This window comes from Colias eurytheme, chromosome 10, assembly GCF_061535395.1.
Source record: "Colias eurytheme isolate Ceu_HAF_F1 chromosome 10, ilColEury1 Martin Lab GWU primary, whole genome shotgun sequence".
Lineage (NCBI taxonomy): Eukaryota > Metazoa > Arthropoda > Insecta > Lepidoptera > Pieridae > Colias > Colias eurytheme.
The window spans coordinates 1144679-1160729 of record NC_142989.1 but is presented as its reverse complement, the minus strand read 5'-3'; the positions used below and the strand labels follow the sequence as shown (position 1 = coordinate 1160729).

At 34.1% G+C, this 16051-nt stretch overlaps 1 protein-coding gene across 1 annotated transcript in view; it reads right to left on the bottom strand.

Annotated features, from left to right (window-relative positions):
• Positions 1-1001: 1001 nt before the first annotated feature.
• The window catches only part of Amph (amphiphysin), a 45055-nt gene continuing 30005 nt past the window's right edge, over positions 1002-16051 (bottom strand). Inside the window, exons 2-9 of the mRNA XM_090106035.1 lie at positions 12234-12369; positions 11489-11679; positions 10943-11047; positions 9902-10072; positions 9232-9358; positions 4062-4172; positions 2484-2626; positions 1002-1496 (exon numbers count right to left, since the gene is read on the bottom strand). Of these exons, the coding sequence (XP_089962161.1) occupies positions 1416-1496; positions 2484-2626; positions 4062-4172; positions 9232-9358; positions 9902-10072; positions 10943-11047; positions 11489-11679; positions 12234-12369 (1065 nt within the window). The 3' untranslated portion in view covers positions 1002-1415. The remainder of the gene's footprint in view (positions 1497-2483; positions 2627-4061; positions 4173-9231; positions 9359-9901; positions 10073-10942; positions 11048-11488; positions 11680-12233; positions 12370-16051) is intronic.

Sequence of the window (16051 nt, the reverse complement as noted above, 5' to 3'; positions counted from 1 at the left end):
TAAAATGATTTTGATTGATGTATTTAATGTTAATATAGTAGATACTAATATTAAAGTTATTCAATGGTTTTTAATGATTTTAAAACTCCATAATATTATTATGTATATATATGAGAAGTAAGTTTACTTTTTTGACGTGACAACGTCTTATAATTCGATATAGCCGGCTGCACGCACGAAAAAACATGACTCATGCGGCGTTACCTCGCTCTGAGGCGTTCCGTGTAAGGCTTGAAGTGCAAGCAAGAGCGCGGAACGAGCGACAAAGAAGCACAATCGGACGTTGTCACGTTCAACTATCGTCAGTAAACCGACTTTACAGACAACCAATTTTTTAATGTGATTGAATTACTCTAAAGTTACATTCACAGCAAAAATAATAAATGAAATGCACTCAGACGTAAACATATCGATAAGCGATTTTTGGTTCATATAAAATAACTTTAAAATATTTTTTTTCTCAGATTCCATTTTGTGATTCTTCTCAAGTGATATAAAATACATAAAAAGAAATCATCATATATTCCAGTACGCATTATCTTAAAAATTACTTCATAATTTATCAATAAAATTATTAAGGTCACTTTTAAACTGAGCAATTCTATTCAGACATCTTTACATATAAAATCCAAAAAATTCAATATTTCAAAAAATTGACGATATGTTGATACTAAGTTGAAACATTCTATAAAATAAAATTGTTCGATATTATTTAACACGTGTTACAAAAGAAATATATTTTATGGCATACAAAATCGATTACACCGTAATAATGATATTCAAAAGATGCCCGTATATACACTCGTTATAATAAATAATTCGTTGTAATACAACACCGATAATAAATAATATATATCTAATAAATCTCAACAGCTAAACACTAAATTTGGGAGTTAACAAAAATAGGGGCTTTGTTGAAAAACGACTAAACTTGAGTTCGACAAGGGACCTTGTAACGCAGCGCTTCGAATGTTACAAATAGTTATATAGTATACGATTTTAATATGTTTATTTACACACGTAAGATTCATTTTCGATTGAAACAAAAAGTTTAATATTCGAACAAATTTCATTCGATAATTTACAATAAAGAAACTTATGTTTCACAATATAAAGTACATTTTTCAATAAATATTTAAATACAACATTTCAAAGGAGTTTGATATTTCACTGCTTAGCTTAAAGTTCATTTTTGCATGTCATTCCGCAGCCCGGCTACAATGAATACTGTTTTGGAACACGTTGCAAATTTGTTTTCATAATACAGACGTGAATGCAAATGGCCGGTTAATACTTAAATCCATACACGCAAAAATGAACCTTATTCCATTGGATAACATACCAATATCGTTCAACATTTCGCTGCGTTACATAGATCCTTGTATCAAGTGAAGGTTGCGTGTCGTTGTTACTGTTCAAATCGGCCGCGTGAAGTTGGCCGGGAACATTCCTTTCTCGTTTGTTGATTCCTTGATACCCATTAGCCAGCCCTCCTCCTGCAGAAAAATAGATAAGTTATTCTTCTATTCTTTAGGATTATAAGTGGATATATCTTAATATATATAAATCTCGTGTCACAATGTTTGTCCTCAATGGACTCCTAAACCACTTAACCGATTATAATAAAATTCGCACACCATGTGCAGTTCGATCCAACTTGAGAGATAGGATAGTTCAAACATGTAGGTACCACGGGCGAAGCCGGGACGGACCGCTAGTACAAATATACATATATGTACATATTTGAGTCAAAAACATTTTCCATAGAGTTATGAGCTTTGATAGTCGTTACGATAGAAATGTAATTTCATATACTGCAGCAAGTTATGAAAAAAAAAATTGCTTTAGTAATGAATTTCGAAAGAATTAATAGGAGTCAAATTCAATACTAAAAAAATTAAACCATAAATGAGTGATTAAACCTTATGTGGGTAAGAAATTCAGATAAACAAGACATGTAAAATTCGATCAAGATATTTAACAGTTAGAAGGGAGCAAATATCACAATAATCCAAGTAAGAATAATATACTCACATAAAAATCGTTCAAAAAGGGAACAAGTCTCACAATAATCAGACTGAAAATTAATCTAGAAACTAATATTATAAAGCTGAAGAGTTTGTTTGTTTGTTTGTTTGAACGCGCTAATCTCGGGAACTACTGGTCCGATTTGAAAAATTCTTTCGGTGTTGGATAGCTTATTTATCGAGGAAGGCTATAGGCTATAGGCTATTTATCATCGCTCTACGACCAACAGGAGCGGAACCACGGGGGTGAAACCGCGCGGAGCAGCTAGTCTAATATAAAATAAAAATTATGTGTGTACTAGAGTATACACGTAAGAAGTGAAACTTCTTTATGACCTTAAAAATGTCACGAGTATGGCGTAACGCAAAAATGTCACGCGTACGGCGTAACGCAAAAATGTTACACTAAATTTTTGTCCAACCCCGATAAAGAAGTTTTCACTTCAACAAGCTAACCTGTTCATCGGGATCGTCGTACTGCACGACGCGTATGACGTCGCCCACGTCGAACGACAGCTCGTCGCTGTCCTCCCGCGTGTAGCGGTACGTCGCGCGCACGCGGTACAGCGCGCCCGCCGGCAGACCCGCGAGTGTGGCCCCTGCAAATGTACATCATCTTATAACATAAAAATGAATCGCAAAATGTGTTGGTAAGCGCATAACTCGAGAACGGGTGGACCGATTTCGATAATTCTTTTTTTATTATATTACTTGAAGTACCAGGATGGTTCTTATGTAGAGAAAACATAAATATGTACCACGGGCGAAGCCGGGGCGGACCGCTAGTTTAGAATAAAAGCGCCTATTTCCCATCTTTTTCACAGATATAATGATCGTTGGACCCTTTTGTGTCACCATTTCAAAAAGTTTTTTATTTTATTTTATGAAACCTACCGTAGCCACGCGTGCATATTTAAAATTGCAACGACTGGTTCGAATTTCACCATATGGTCTATTTTTTCTATTTATTAAAAAAAAACATTTTTTTAACATATTTAATGATGAAAAAAACGTTTTGAAACGCATTTCCATTGGGACGAGGATGTGCTCATTCAATTGAAATAATATTTTACTATGGAAATAACTTGTCTGGCATCAGCTTGTTGCAGATTTCGCTTGAAAGTTTTTCTTGTTCATAATTTGACTAAAATAATCTGTGGTAACATCTTCATACCTTTGACGATCTATAATACCTACATGGCAACTTAATTTACATACCTGAGCAAATTGGCAAAATAAAAATGATTATTGATTTAGAATTGGTTATTTCTTATAGTTAACAAACACAAGCAAAGCATGTATATTAATTACTTCAAGCAAGAAATACATACATAATAAATATTTACAAATAATACTACCACCGGCCTGAAATCAGATATAAATAAATAAAATATATACAATGTTAGAATACAGCGTAATTATTGATGACTAATTAATATTTTTAATAAAAATGTGACATTTTATCTCAATTATCTTAATTCCCCAAATATTTAGGTTAATGATCTATTAGGATCTGTATCGATAAAATAACGAATCTTAAATGGCAGTCACTTGCATGTTCTTCAATTTACTTCCAACTTTAACTCTATATTATATAAAAATGAATCCCTATTTACTTTGGTAATGGCATCACGCTCGAATGGCTGGACCGATATTCAATAAAATATATTTTTTGCGCAAAAATGAAACATAACAATATTTACTTAAAATGTAATTAAAATAAAGATAATTTAAAGTAAAAATGTTTGATCAAAGTTGTTCAAAATATTTCTACTTACAAACTTACTGTAAAAAAGTTAACATAATTCCAAGACGTTCTGAACATTGTAAACGATTTGTAAAGCTAGGCAATGTCGCAAAATATTACTTTTAGAAATCATGGCCAAAAAATATAAGGCACGCACGCACCGCAACAAACAAAACCAATACAAGCGCCTGCCAAAAAAGATTCGCATCATATTAGCTACCTGAAACTTAACCAGAGCCCCGTTTACACTAAATATACACAAATACGACAACAACATATAAACTCACCAACTGGTATGTCATACACATCATCGGTCTTCACATTGTTGACTTTCTCTTTATCCTTGTCCTCATCCTGTGCTTTATCTTCCACGTTATTTACCGTGTCCGCTGTCGACCCTGAGAGCATTGTATCTATTGGCTACATACTACGGTACTACATTCATCTATACAATACCTATGAGAAAGATTAGGGATATATCATATACAGTACCTATGGGATAAGTATAGTCAGGCAATAGTGCATTGTATCATGCTACTTTGAGAATAGGTGTAATGACAGATTTAATAGCTCCTTTATGAACCTTAAACTAGTGTACCCAAATAGCCATTCACATCTATAAAACCTGTATCAATGCATAATTTAATCATACAATAAAAGTCAGGATCTGTACACAGGAAAACATTCATTTCGAAAATACTACCATAACTAAAATACATACTTTTAACTACACTATACATATCTATAGAATCACTCACCAACTGGTATATCATACAACTCCTCCACCTTCTTATCCTCTTGTGCCTCCTTAGTATCGTTGGCCGCTTCGCTGTCCGCGTGTCCGTTGAGCGGCGCGGGGGACTTGGGGGACGGTGGGGACACGGGGGACGGGGACGGGGAGGGCGGGGACGTGGGGGACGCGGGGGAGGAGGGCGGGGGGGAGGCGAGCGTGGAGGGGGGCGGGGAGGGCGAGGGGGAGGGCGGCGCGGGGCGCGGGGACGGCGGCGCTACACACACGCGCACACTTAGCAACGAACACATGCCCACACGGTTATATTGTACACGACAATGTTACCCACGCATTGATAAATAGAATAGAAAGACATTTATTCCCAAATTGATACAGTATCAGTGAATAATGACAGTATGGTTTGATAGTAACTTCTTTTGATATTCAGTTTTTTTTTATTCTGGCTATAAGTTTCATACCAAAAGTGTTATGATATTTTTGCTTTTTTATTTGAGTTTGTTTCTGTAGACTCTTTGACTTTGACTAATTGAAATTTTGCATCTAAATTCTAAGAAATTCTAAAAAAGATAAAAAAGGCAAACAAATTAATTGAATACGCATCCCCAAATGCTTGGTAATTCATTATTTTAATTGAATTTCATTCGTTGATTAATTGGTAACATTAGCGTGTACAATTTTGTAAAAAGTTAATGTAAAAAAACATTGTAAGGAAGTTATTTTACAGAAACCTTGTACAATACCAAACAAAACAAACAATAGTTATTTTGTGAGTAAATAAACTACCATTCGCCACGGACGTATATGGGCATGTGTCAAAAATTAATAGTAATGTTTGTTCACAGGAACGCTTGTGAAATTCAATATTTACAAAAACCTATTAAAATTATATTAACTTGATATGAGCACGGATTTTTTGTACTAATGATAACAGATTTTTTTGTATTAATAATTACTGCATAGTAATAACTAGATAGTAATTTAAAATTTGCAATATTGATGCACAAGCAATCCAATGTAATTTTTTAAAATTTTTGATTATTGTGAATAATGAATAGTTTTGTATCCAAAGATTTCAAGTATAATGTCAACAATTTGAAAATCTTAACAATTAATTAGATATAAACTCGTATGTCTTTTCAGTAAAATATGACCGAATTTAACTAAAATTATTGTTGCGAATGTTCGATTAATTACTACAATTAATATTATGGTTCCTTTTTATTCAGATATCAGAAGTTGAATTTTTATTCCAATCTATCTATACGAATAAAGCTCAGTTTGTATTAAATAAATTGTTTCGAAAATTTTTCAATAATTCAATTAGAGATAACTTTTTCTGTATTAAGGGCTTGGTCTAGTAGTGCAAACAAATGCATCCTGTCATCCTATATGTAAATAATACAAATGTACTAAGGGAAAATTGCTCCACTTAATTTTTAAAAATTAAATCATTCGTATGCATAATTTAATATTCGTAATAAGTACCAAAAATGACAATTTGAAACAATTTTCGTGAAAATTACACCGGGTGATTTTTTTTTATCAGTACACAAAATTTGCGAATACTTTCTATTGATATCTTCAACTTCATGTTTATATAACTGATCAACTTTTACAAAGAAATTTGGACGAAATATAAAAAAAAAATAAGCTTTCCATACAAAATGCAGAACTCTATACATTTTTTTCGACCTAAGTTTCTTAGTGAAAGTTGTTCAGTTTAACTAATAAAACGGATAAACAAATTTTGTATATAATAAAAAAAATGTAATGTTTGTGTTAAATGAAACAAAAGATATTTATTTCTGACTAGCTTCCGCCCGCGACTCCGTCCGCGCGGATGTCAGTCTTCGCGTCTTCTACAGATTTATTATATTATGTGTAATATATAGATTTATATTGATAAACCTAATAAATCTTTTGCTAGCATTCTGATGCTTTATCGGTTGCACTGGATTTATCTCTTTTTTTCAATCGCTTGAATGATATAGGATGGGTCCTTGATGGGCATCGAATGCTGAAGTCTCGAATCAATCAATTCTGACAGTAGGCAATTTATGTAAAATCTTGATAATGGTCCATCATTTTATTTTGCCTAAACGTTACATACTTTTTTATATATTCTATTTATAACGAATGATTCACTCCAGTCCAAACAGCAAATAAGCAGACTTCTGCTTCTGCAACGTTTAGTTGTCCCTGAATTTAGAAAAAATAGTCATGATTCTTATCTATGACAAAAGTGTTATTTTTTGCATTGTATTTCAAATATTTAATTTTTTTTAACCGCATCTTCCGCATTCATGTCTTTTGCCGGAATTAGACATTTAACTTCTACTAGTCCCATTTTCCCTTTTTGATATGGGAGTGTATAAAGTAAATTTTTTAGATATTTCTCGTTATACTTTTAAAAAGTTATTATTGTCATTTTGCTCATTAGGTAAAGTAATTTCGATATCAGTTTTAAGTTTTTTGATACCTGCAATAATAACGTCATAATCGCCTGCACATACTTATCGATTACAACCTGTATACAATCCACCATCCACATTCATAATGTTTTCCTGTCCTCCTCTCCTTTACGCTGTTCACCGATACATTTGAAATGAGTAAATCTGCTACCACTGAAGGATGTTTCATTGTGATCAGCAAATATTCACCACTGTTGTCGATTATTTGTTTTTCATTTTTAATCAGCAATTGGGAATCATCAGTTTTGTTTTTTGCAGATTGGTGATGTACCCTAACAATACGTCGAAAAGGGAAAGCATCAACGAATTATCGTTTTCGTCCTCTTTTTTTATTCTTCGCGTCTCTGTTACTTCTGTTTGTTTAGTTCTCAACACCCACTGAATTTTCTATGTTATTGTGATCTTCCATTACATCTGACTTTTGATGATGTGATGATAATCCATTCGTTTTAATATTGGTACTTAGAGTTGGTAGACTAAACTAGAAATGGCGGACTAAATTTGTCAGCGCGTCTGTAAGATCAGAATATAAAACCAACATCCTGTATTTAAGTTACAAAATTAATAATCAAACAACATGCCGCTACGTTGAAAATGACTAGAAGAAAAAATTAAAACACCTCGGATCAATTTTGGAGTAAACAAAATATTTTCCCCGTATGGGGATTTCCCCGGATGAACTTGGGAAGTTCAAGTTCTCAATACAAGTTTATATTATATTTCGTATTTCTCAAACGAAAAATAAACATTTTTGGAACTTCAAAAAAATTATATTATAAGAAAATTTATGAGCTTACTTTAGTTTTAAAGAAATATACATCCCTTTACTGACACCCCGTAAAATAAAGAAATTGTTGCCAATCACCTTTGCAATCTATTTGGTTTCATTAACTTTATGTTCGAAGATAATTTTTTTTCTAGTAGTTACACGCGTATTTTTTTTCGTTTATTTTCCATATCGAAATCAAATGTTTAAAAATACGAATATTTGCACAAAACTAAGATAAAAATAATCAATTAACAAAAATATTAAATTTAATGAAGTAAAGCAACTTTCACTTCGGTATCAAGGAAAATCGAGCGTAGAGCACACGTCAGAACGCTCCGGCCCAAGGAGCGCGACTAAAGAAATTCGCTAGGATTTTTCCTAATTATTTTAAATATTTTTTTAATATTTAAGGAATTATCAAAATTAAAAAAAAAATTTTTTAAAGGATTAATACTCATTTGGTCTTCAACCAACTCGAATAAATTAATGGAAAAAATAACTTTTAGCAGTATTTATCAATAGATTTTGTAAGGCAAAAAATGGGAAATTTAATGAATTTATAACGTTCTAATTAAGAAAATCATAAGTTTTTCGGCAATTGTGTTCAGCAGTTTTTAATAACGACTATATAAAGATAATAATGCGCTGATCAGAATGTGTAAATTGTAATCGGTTGCAACGTAGTGAGTGCACAAAGTTAGCTCTAAATGTCTTTGGGGGAAAGAGACTTATCTTTAAGGCCTGATTAAGGTAACATAAAGTAACTTTATAAATGTGAAAAAATTCACGCGCATTGCGTATATAACACTAATTGATAAACAAGAAAAAAAAATTCAGTTTATCATTTCATTAGCCGGGAAAAAATTGTCAAATAACTTGTTGAAAACGCAATTTTGCTAGACTGCAGCCTTAACAAAAAAGAAGAAAATATATGAATTGGAAAATTTAACGCACATAAAATTGACTGGCGAAGAAATATTATTTTTCTAACATCTAATCTTAGTATGTTAACAAATTAATCATTTTAATCGCCACCAATCAAACTGCATACCGTTAAAACATTCAATTAGTGAACACGCAACAAAACATCGAACATTCTCAACCAGTTGCGCAACAAGTTGAGCAACAGTTTACACTACATGTTGTACAACAGATCGGGCAACAATTTTGGCCAACGAGTAGTGCAAGTTGCTCAATATATCGGGCATCAAGTTGACCAACAAGTCGAACAACAACGTTTCACAACAAGTTGGCCACCAAATCGAACAAGTTGTTCAACATATCGCACAACAAGTTGACCAATAAATTGTACAACAAACGCACGATTTGTCCAACAAATCATACAGGTTGGCCAATAAGTTGCACACCCAGTCGCACAACAGATTTTACAACCAGTTGCTCAATCGATCTTACAACAAGTCACTCAACCGATCTTACAACAAATCTTTCAACAAATATAAACTCACTCTGCACCGCGTTCCCGTTGTGCGAGTTGAGCGTGTTGCTCTTTACGACGTTGTTGGTCTTCTTGTAGCCGCCGCGCTGAGAGTCCATAGCTAGTTTGTCCGTGATCGCTTCCAGTTCGGAGAACACCTGGAATTCAATTTAAATCAAATATTATTAACTAGTTTACCACCCGCGGCTTCGCCCGCTTTGTCTAAAACCAAATAAATCTTAATATATGTATCACATGTCACAATGTTTGTCCTCAATGAACTCCTAAACCACTTAACCGATTATAATAAAATTCGCACTCCATGTGCAGTTCGATCCAACTTGAGAGATAGTTTAAACATGTAGGTACCACGGGCGAAGCCGGGGCGGACCACTAGTTATATGATACTAAAACCTTCCTCTTGAATCACTCTATCTATTAAAAAAAATCGCATCCAAATCCGTTGTGTAGTTTTAAAGATTTAAGCATACAAAGGGACATAGGGACAGAGAAAGCGACTTTGTTTTACACTATGTAGTGATAATATAGGGGGGTTCGGAAACGCTAAACGTGTTTATATGTGTAGAAGTAAAAGTATTATTTACACATTTGATATATGAAGAACTGACGATTTTGTTGTGTATAAGTAGTTAACCTTTTACCTGACCAAATAATATTTTTATCATACGCTCTTTCATTACCTTAGAACTTTCCGAGTGGAACAGTTGCTCAGCGGAGAACAGAGTCTGCAGATTGTTGACAAAGAATAGTACGCGAGAGTCGTAGAGTGCGGGCAGTTCATCGTGTAGTTCCGAGTTCAGGATTTCGTATGTGCGTTTCGCTTCCTCCAAATGTTCCTTGCCTTTTGTCACCTGGAATACCGTTGATATGGGATTATTTTGAGCATTTTATTATTAAGAATGGGGAAATGGTGGTAGGCCATGTACCCTAAGATGAAGACGCTTCAGTAGAAGGTACCAGTTAATTCTCTCGTCTTAAACTACCCTCATCTAGTTATGTCATATCACCATATCTTAAAATGTGGCTATTTATGTATCTTTCGCCAATAAGTAGCCATGATAAGCTTAATAGTATATTATGATAATATATCGATATTTTCAGATTGCTTCATACAGAAATACTCAAAAAATATAAAGTGTTATTTCCCAAATGTGTATATCCACTGTATAGTCCGTTGTAACATCTTCGTTACTATAATATGCTACCGCTTGAATTCGATCTACCTCTCGAGACTACCCATTTAAGATTAATGCATTGGAGAATTTAAAACAATATTCGATAAAGCGGTTACTGCAGGCCTTGATTTATGCATTTATTTTGAACGTCATGCACTTAGTGTATGTATGTATGAAGTTATTTTTGGAGATACGTTTAAAAATATGCTCATTTTTTCATTATGTCTGTTCAGTTAAGTATTGAGTACAAGCGTCATAGAGATATTTACTAATAACTTTTGTAAGCTTTGCATGATATGAAAATAGTAATTTGATGGTCTTTCATATAGAGGTTACTTTGTCTCGTATATTATCGTTATCACGCAAGTCTATTCCACTTTCGTTTAAGGCTTATGAACTTTACGTGTTATTACATATTTGCCCTATCACGAAGCTTAATATTGAAGAACAAAAGAAAATTTTTACTTTTACATTCTATAGAATATTTAGTACAATTATTTCTAATTATTAATTTATTATTCGAAATAAAAAGGGTATTTGACTTACCTTGACGTCATCCCTTCTTTTGGCCGCGTTGGACTGCAAGTTCTGGAAACTATGCCTCTGACTGTCATAGTCCACTAACTTGCGACCTCGTTTTTCTATCTTTTTCTGTAAAACAATAAGGTTTTTGAATAAAACATAATTTTAATAAAAAGTACATAGAAATGCGTTCAAATTATTCTCAAGACAGTACTAAACGGTGAAGTAAAACAATATGATAAAACCGGCATATTCCAGAACCCGCATATTTAACAACATGTGACATCTTACTATCCTAGATTCTAGATAGATATCTAGATTCCCTATAATATAGAACACAATAATAAATTTATTCTGCAATTGAAATATGCCAATAAGCCCACTAAAGATTGGCATAATTTGAATGACATAAAGCTTTGAAACCACTTGCGGTGTTCCCGTATTTTCGCGAATTGGGCCTTTCAAGAAAAGAGTGTATTAATCATTAAAAGCACCTGCAACACTTAGGTATGTTTATGAGCGGTGATAACCGCCACATACTTAAACAGGTCAAATTATAGCCATACTAACCCTGACTTCAGGAAACTGGTTGGTGTACGTGTTGAGCGGTATCAGCACCTGGTCGCCGAGCTTGTGCGAGAAATCCTGCCAGAGCATCTCCATGTTCTGCGCCTGCACATACAGCAGGTCGTGGCCGGACCACCCGCTCTCGTATACCTCTGTGATCGCCTCCATTAGCGATTTGGACGCTGTTTGCACCGCTGTAAGGTTGGGGTGGGATGTTGAGACTTGTGTTTTATGTAATGGTGTTTCATGGATGAATGAACAAAAAATTTTCGTACACAATTATTGAAGTAATTGGTTATGTTCACGTAAGAACGTTCACAGAACTTTTTATAATGCATTTGAATGCTATAGAACTAAAATGTTAAAGTTAAGAATTATTAAGATACTAGCGGTACGCCCCGGCTTCGCCCATGGTACATGTTTACGTTTTCTCTACATAAGAACCATCTTCGTACTTCAAGGAATATAATAAAAAAAGAATTATCGAAATCTGTTCAGCCGTTCTCGAGTTATGCGCTTACCAACACATTTTGCGATTCATTTTTATATATAAGAAAGATTACGATTGTTTGACGATTTGACGAATATGTTTTTTTATTTACTTTTTGGGATAGATTATCGAAATAGTTTCAACTGTACAAGTAAACAAAAGCATAATTTTTCTACAAATACATGCTTGCTTAACCTTTATGTAAATGGAGCTTCTTTTTCATGCACGTTTAAAGAAAAAAAAATCAATTTATCTCACCTCGTATGCATCTTATATAATTATTGAATTCCTTCTGAAGCCGCACGGCCTGCTGGTGCTGCCGGTTGAAGTTCTGGAGATGCTCCTCAAATATGTCATCGAGTGTCCGGTCTACTTTGCCCAAATTTTGCAATAACTGAAACAAAAAGAAACTTTCATGAAGACAAGTTGTTTATAGATTTTCATATTTTAATTTGTATAAACGAGGAAAGATTTTTCCTAATTTTTTCTTATTCCAATTTAGAATTATTCATAATCCGTTTATCTGTGGCACATTATGGGGCAGGCCTTCGTCCAACAGTGGACTTATCCGGGCTAAATGGATGGATAGATGATAATCATTATTATGATAAATTAAAAAACATAACGGTTAAACTATAGGAAAAGGTTACATTATATTTTAATATGTTCATATTATGAGCTGTGCTGAACGACCTCTAAAATACCACGGCTAAGCTCACATAATAACTTAGTATTGAAAATTATATGAGCTGACCTACTTACTTCGTAACACCTAAAATTCATGTCTTTTTATTTCCTAGTTTATATTGTGAAAATTATTTTCTAATAATAACGATATGAAATGAAATACCTAGAAACTTACATAATATTAATATTATGTATGTCGTAAGTTGTAACTGAATGCAATAAACATTGAAAAACATAAAAATAATAAAACCGGCCAAGTGCGAGTCGGGCTCGCGCACAAAGGGTTCCGTAGCAGCAAATATAATAAATTACAGTTAAATCAACCTATCTCAAAAACTATAAGAGATACTTTGATCAAACCAAAAATCGTTGAAAGAGTTAATTAGCATGCATCACCTCTATTTTTTTTAGAATTTTATACCCCGTAGTTATAAAAATAGAGGGGGGGGGACATACTTTTTACGACTTTGAGAGCTGATATCTCAAAAACCGTTCACTTTAAGAAAAATGTTTTTTAGAAAACTTTATATCATTTTAAAAGACCTTTCCATTGATACCCCACACGGGTATGTACATCGAAAAAAAAAATTTCATCCCTCAGTTACATGTATGGGGGGCCCCACCCCCAATTCTTTTTTTTACTATTTAGTGTCATATTTTTGTAGCGGTTCATACAACACATATTCCCATCAAATTTCATCACTGTAGTACTTATAGTTTCCGAGTAAATCGGCTGTGACAGACGGACAGACGGACAGACGGACAGACGGACATGACGAAACTATAAGGGTTCCGTTTTTGCCATTTTGGCTACGGAACCCTAAAAAGTTCAATGACACGACGGCTATACATATAATTATATATAACATATTAAATTCGATAAGGCTTTTCATAATATGATAATTAACAGACAGACACAAGTCAATGCATTCAAATTACGTAAAGAAATAACATAATATCATCTCCTACAGCAAAGTTATATTGGAACAATTAATGAACTACATAATATGGCGAGTTTTGTATTAATTCTCTATAATAGGGGCATGTAAAGTCCTTTATAAATTATAATACCCAACCTGAACACAATTTAATATTCTAAGCTCTTTCTGAGGGATTGTTCATGAATACGTACCTACAATAAAACAATGCCTACCCTAGATCTCCAATCCAGTATGCTGTATTTTAGTTGTTTCCAACTACTGTTTATACAAAAGTTGTTTATAATATTAATAATCAGTGACAATCGTCGGTTAAAATTATTAGGTTTTTGTTTACCTCACCTCTTTGATAAAATTATTTTCAAGCAGTCTGTTTTTTTTCTTATCCGTTGCGTTTCGATTCATTTTTACAAAAATACAAATTTATCACAAAAAATGTACCGTTGCCAAATAAATCAGACACGTTTTGACAAAAAAATAGATTTATGCAAATAATTATTTGTATGGATTTGGTGAAATCACTAAAATCCCTATCAGTAACATGAGTACATCGGAACAGATAATACAGGAACAGCTAGTATCAATTACTAAAACACACAATACACTCGACATGTAGTCAGACATAAATCTAGATTGATATATTTTTGCAGATAGCGTAGTATGCATTTTCATTATTCGAATTGAGTTTTGCCAAAAAATTTGTTTCACCCTAGGTATTCAATTATATTTGCCAAATTTCATCAAAATTGGTGCTGTGGTTTTGTGAAAGCGTAAAAGGCATACAGACTGACTTTCGCGTTAATACCTAATGTTTATTTACTGGACTACAAAAAATGTTTTGTTACTATTAAAAAAAATTGTCTTGATGCCAAGACCTAAACAAATTATGTACTGATAGGTATTCCGTAATTTGTAAAATAACAGGAGCGTTTATAAAAGTAAGGAGAGACGTAATTTAAATTATAGGATGAATAACAGATAAAAGATAATCCACTAATAGATAATTCACTTAAATTCAAGCATTTTAAATCAATTGAATCGAATTGACAATATTATAGTAATAGAAATTACACGCGAGACTGGGTTAAATATTAGTTTGAAATGTAATTAGAATGTACTGCGATTCTACACAGCTACCTAATTGATTAACAAATCGCAGCAAGTCAACGACTTTTAGCAAAGTGAAGGTAGTTGGGTCAAACGTCGTATAAACAACGTCCGAGCCCCTAGGCACGATCCGTACGATTGCGCCACGAGTCAAAGGAAAGCGGCAATTTATAGTATTCGACAGCTAAGCATGTTCTGATAGGTGACAGTGACAGCTATATTGACAACTATTCATCCACAAAAATATTAAATCAAAAGTTACGTCTAACACGGCCATACTGACAAACGTACGTCCTCGTACGCCTTTTCTCCTATTACAATACAACGGTAGTTCATCTCGGGATTTCAAAAACACACTGCCTCGGCCACACTGACCATACTTTTCTACGCACTCGTTAGTAAAACAGCGACTAGACAATACCTCAACGCTCAAATCCGACTAGCGAGTCAACTCACTACGGACATACAGACGGCGACTTGACGGTATATCTACGCTCGTACGACTAGTGAAATACATCACTACGATACGTCAGCGACTAGACAATACCTAAACGCTCAAATCCGACTAGCGAGACAACTCACTACGGACATACAGACGGCGACTTGACGGTATATCTACGCTCGTACGACTAGTGAAATACATCACTACGATACGTCAGCGACTAGACAATACCTCAACGCCAGGGTTCGACTAGCGATTTGAATCACTACGAGTCAATAACACTCATCGTCAAAAAAATTCGGCACATGCTTCGGGACACCACTCGCCACGCCAGGGCACCATATTATGCTGTGCCGCGGCTTGAGTCTCCTTTCCGTAGTCACCACAACGAGTTTCAACTCGTATCGACCACTAGGCAGGATGTTCACTACTTCGTAGGGCCCTCGCATCCCTGAATCTAATTTACCTGTGAACTGAGAGGTTTTTATTACAAACACTGGACCGCAGCCCAGATAGCACACACAATTTCTTCGATGGACTACATTCCCGTTACAATAATCCACGTAACAAACTTTTACTTTACGCAACGCACGAAAAAAAAAAAACACAAATGCCAGTTACAAAACTACGTAAACATAAACACATTTAAAAATAGTGGGCTTGAATTCTATCCCAATTCTGATAATAGAAATTACACGCGAGACTGGGTTAAATATTAGTTTGAAATGTAATTAGAATGTACTGCGATTCTACACAGCTACCTAATTGATTAACAAATCGCAGCAAGTCAACGACTTTTAGCAAAGTGAAGGTAGTTGGGTCAAACGTCGTATAAACAACGTCCGAGCCCCTAGGCACGATCCGTACGATTGCGCCACGAGTCAAAGGAAAGCGGCAATTTA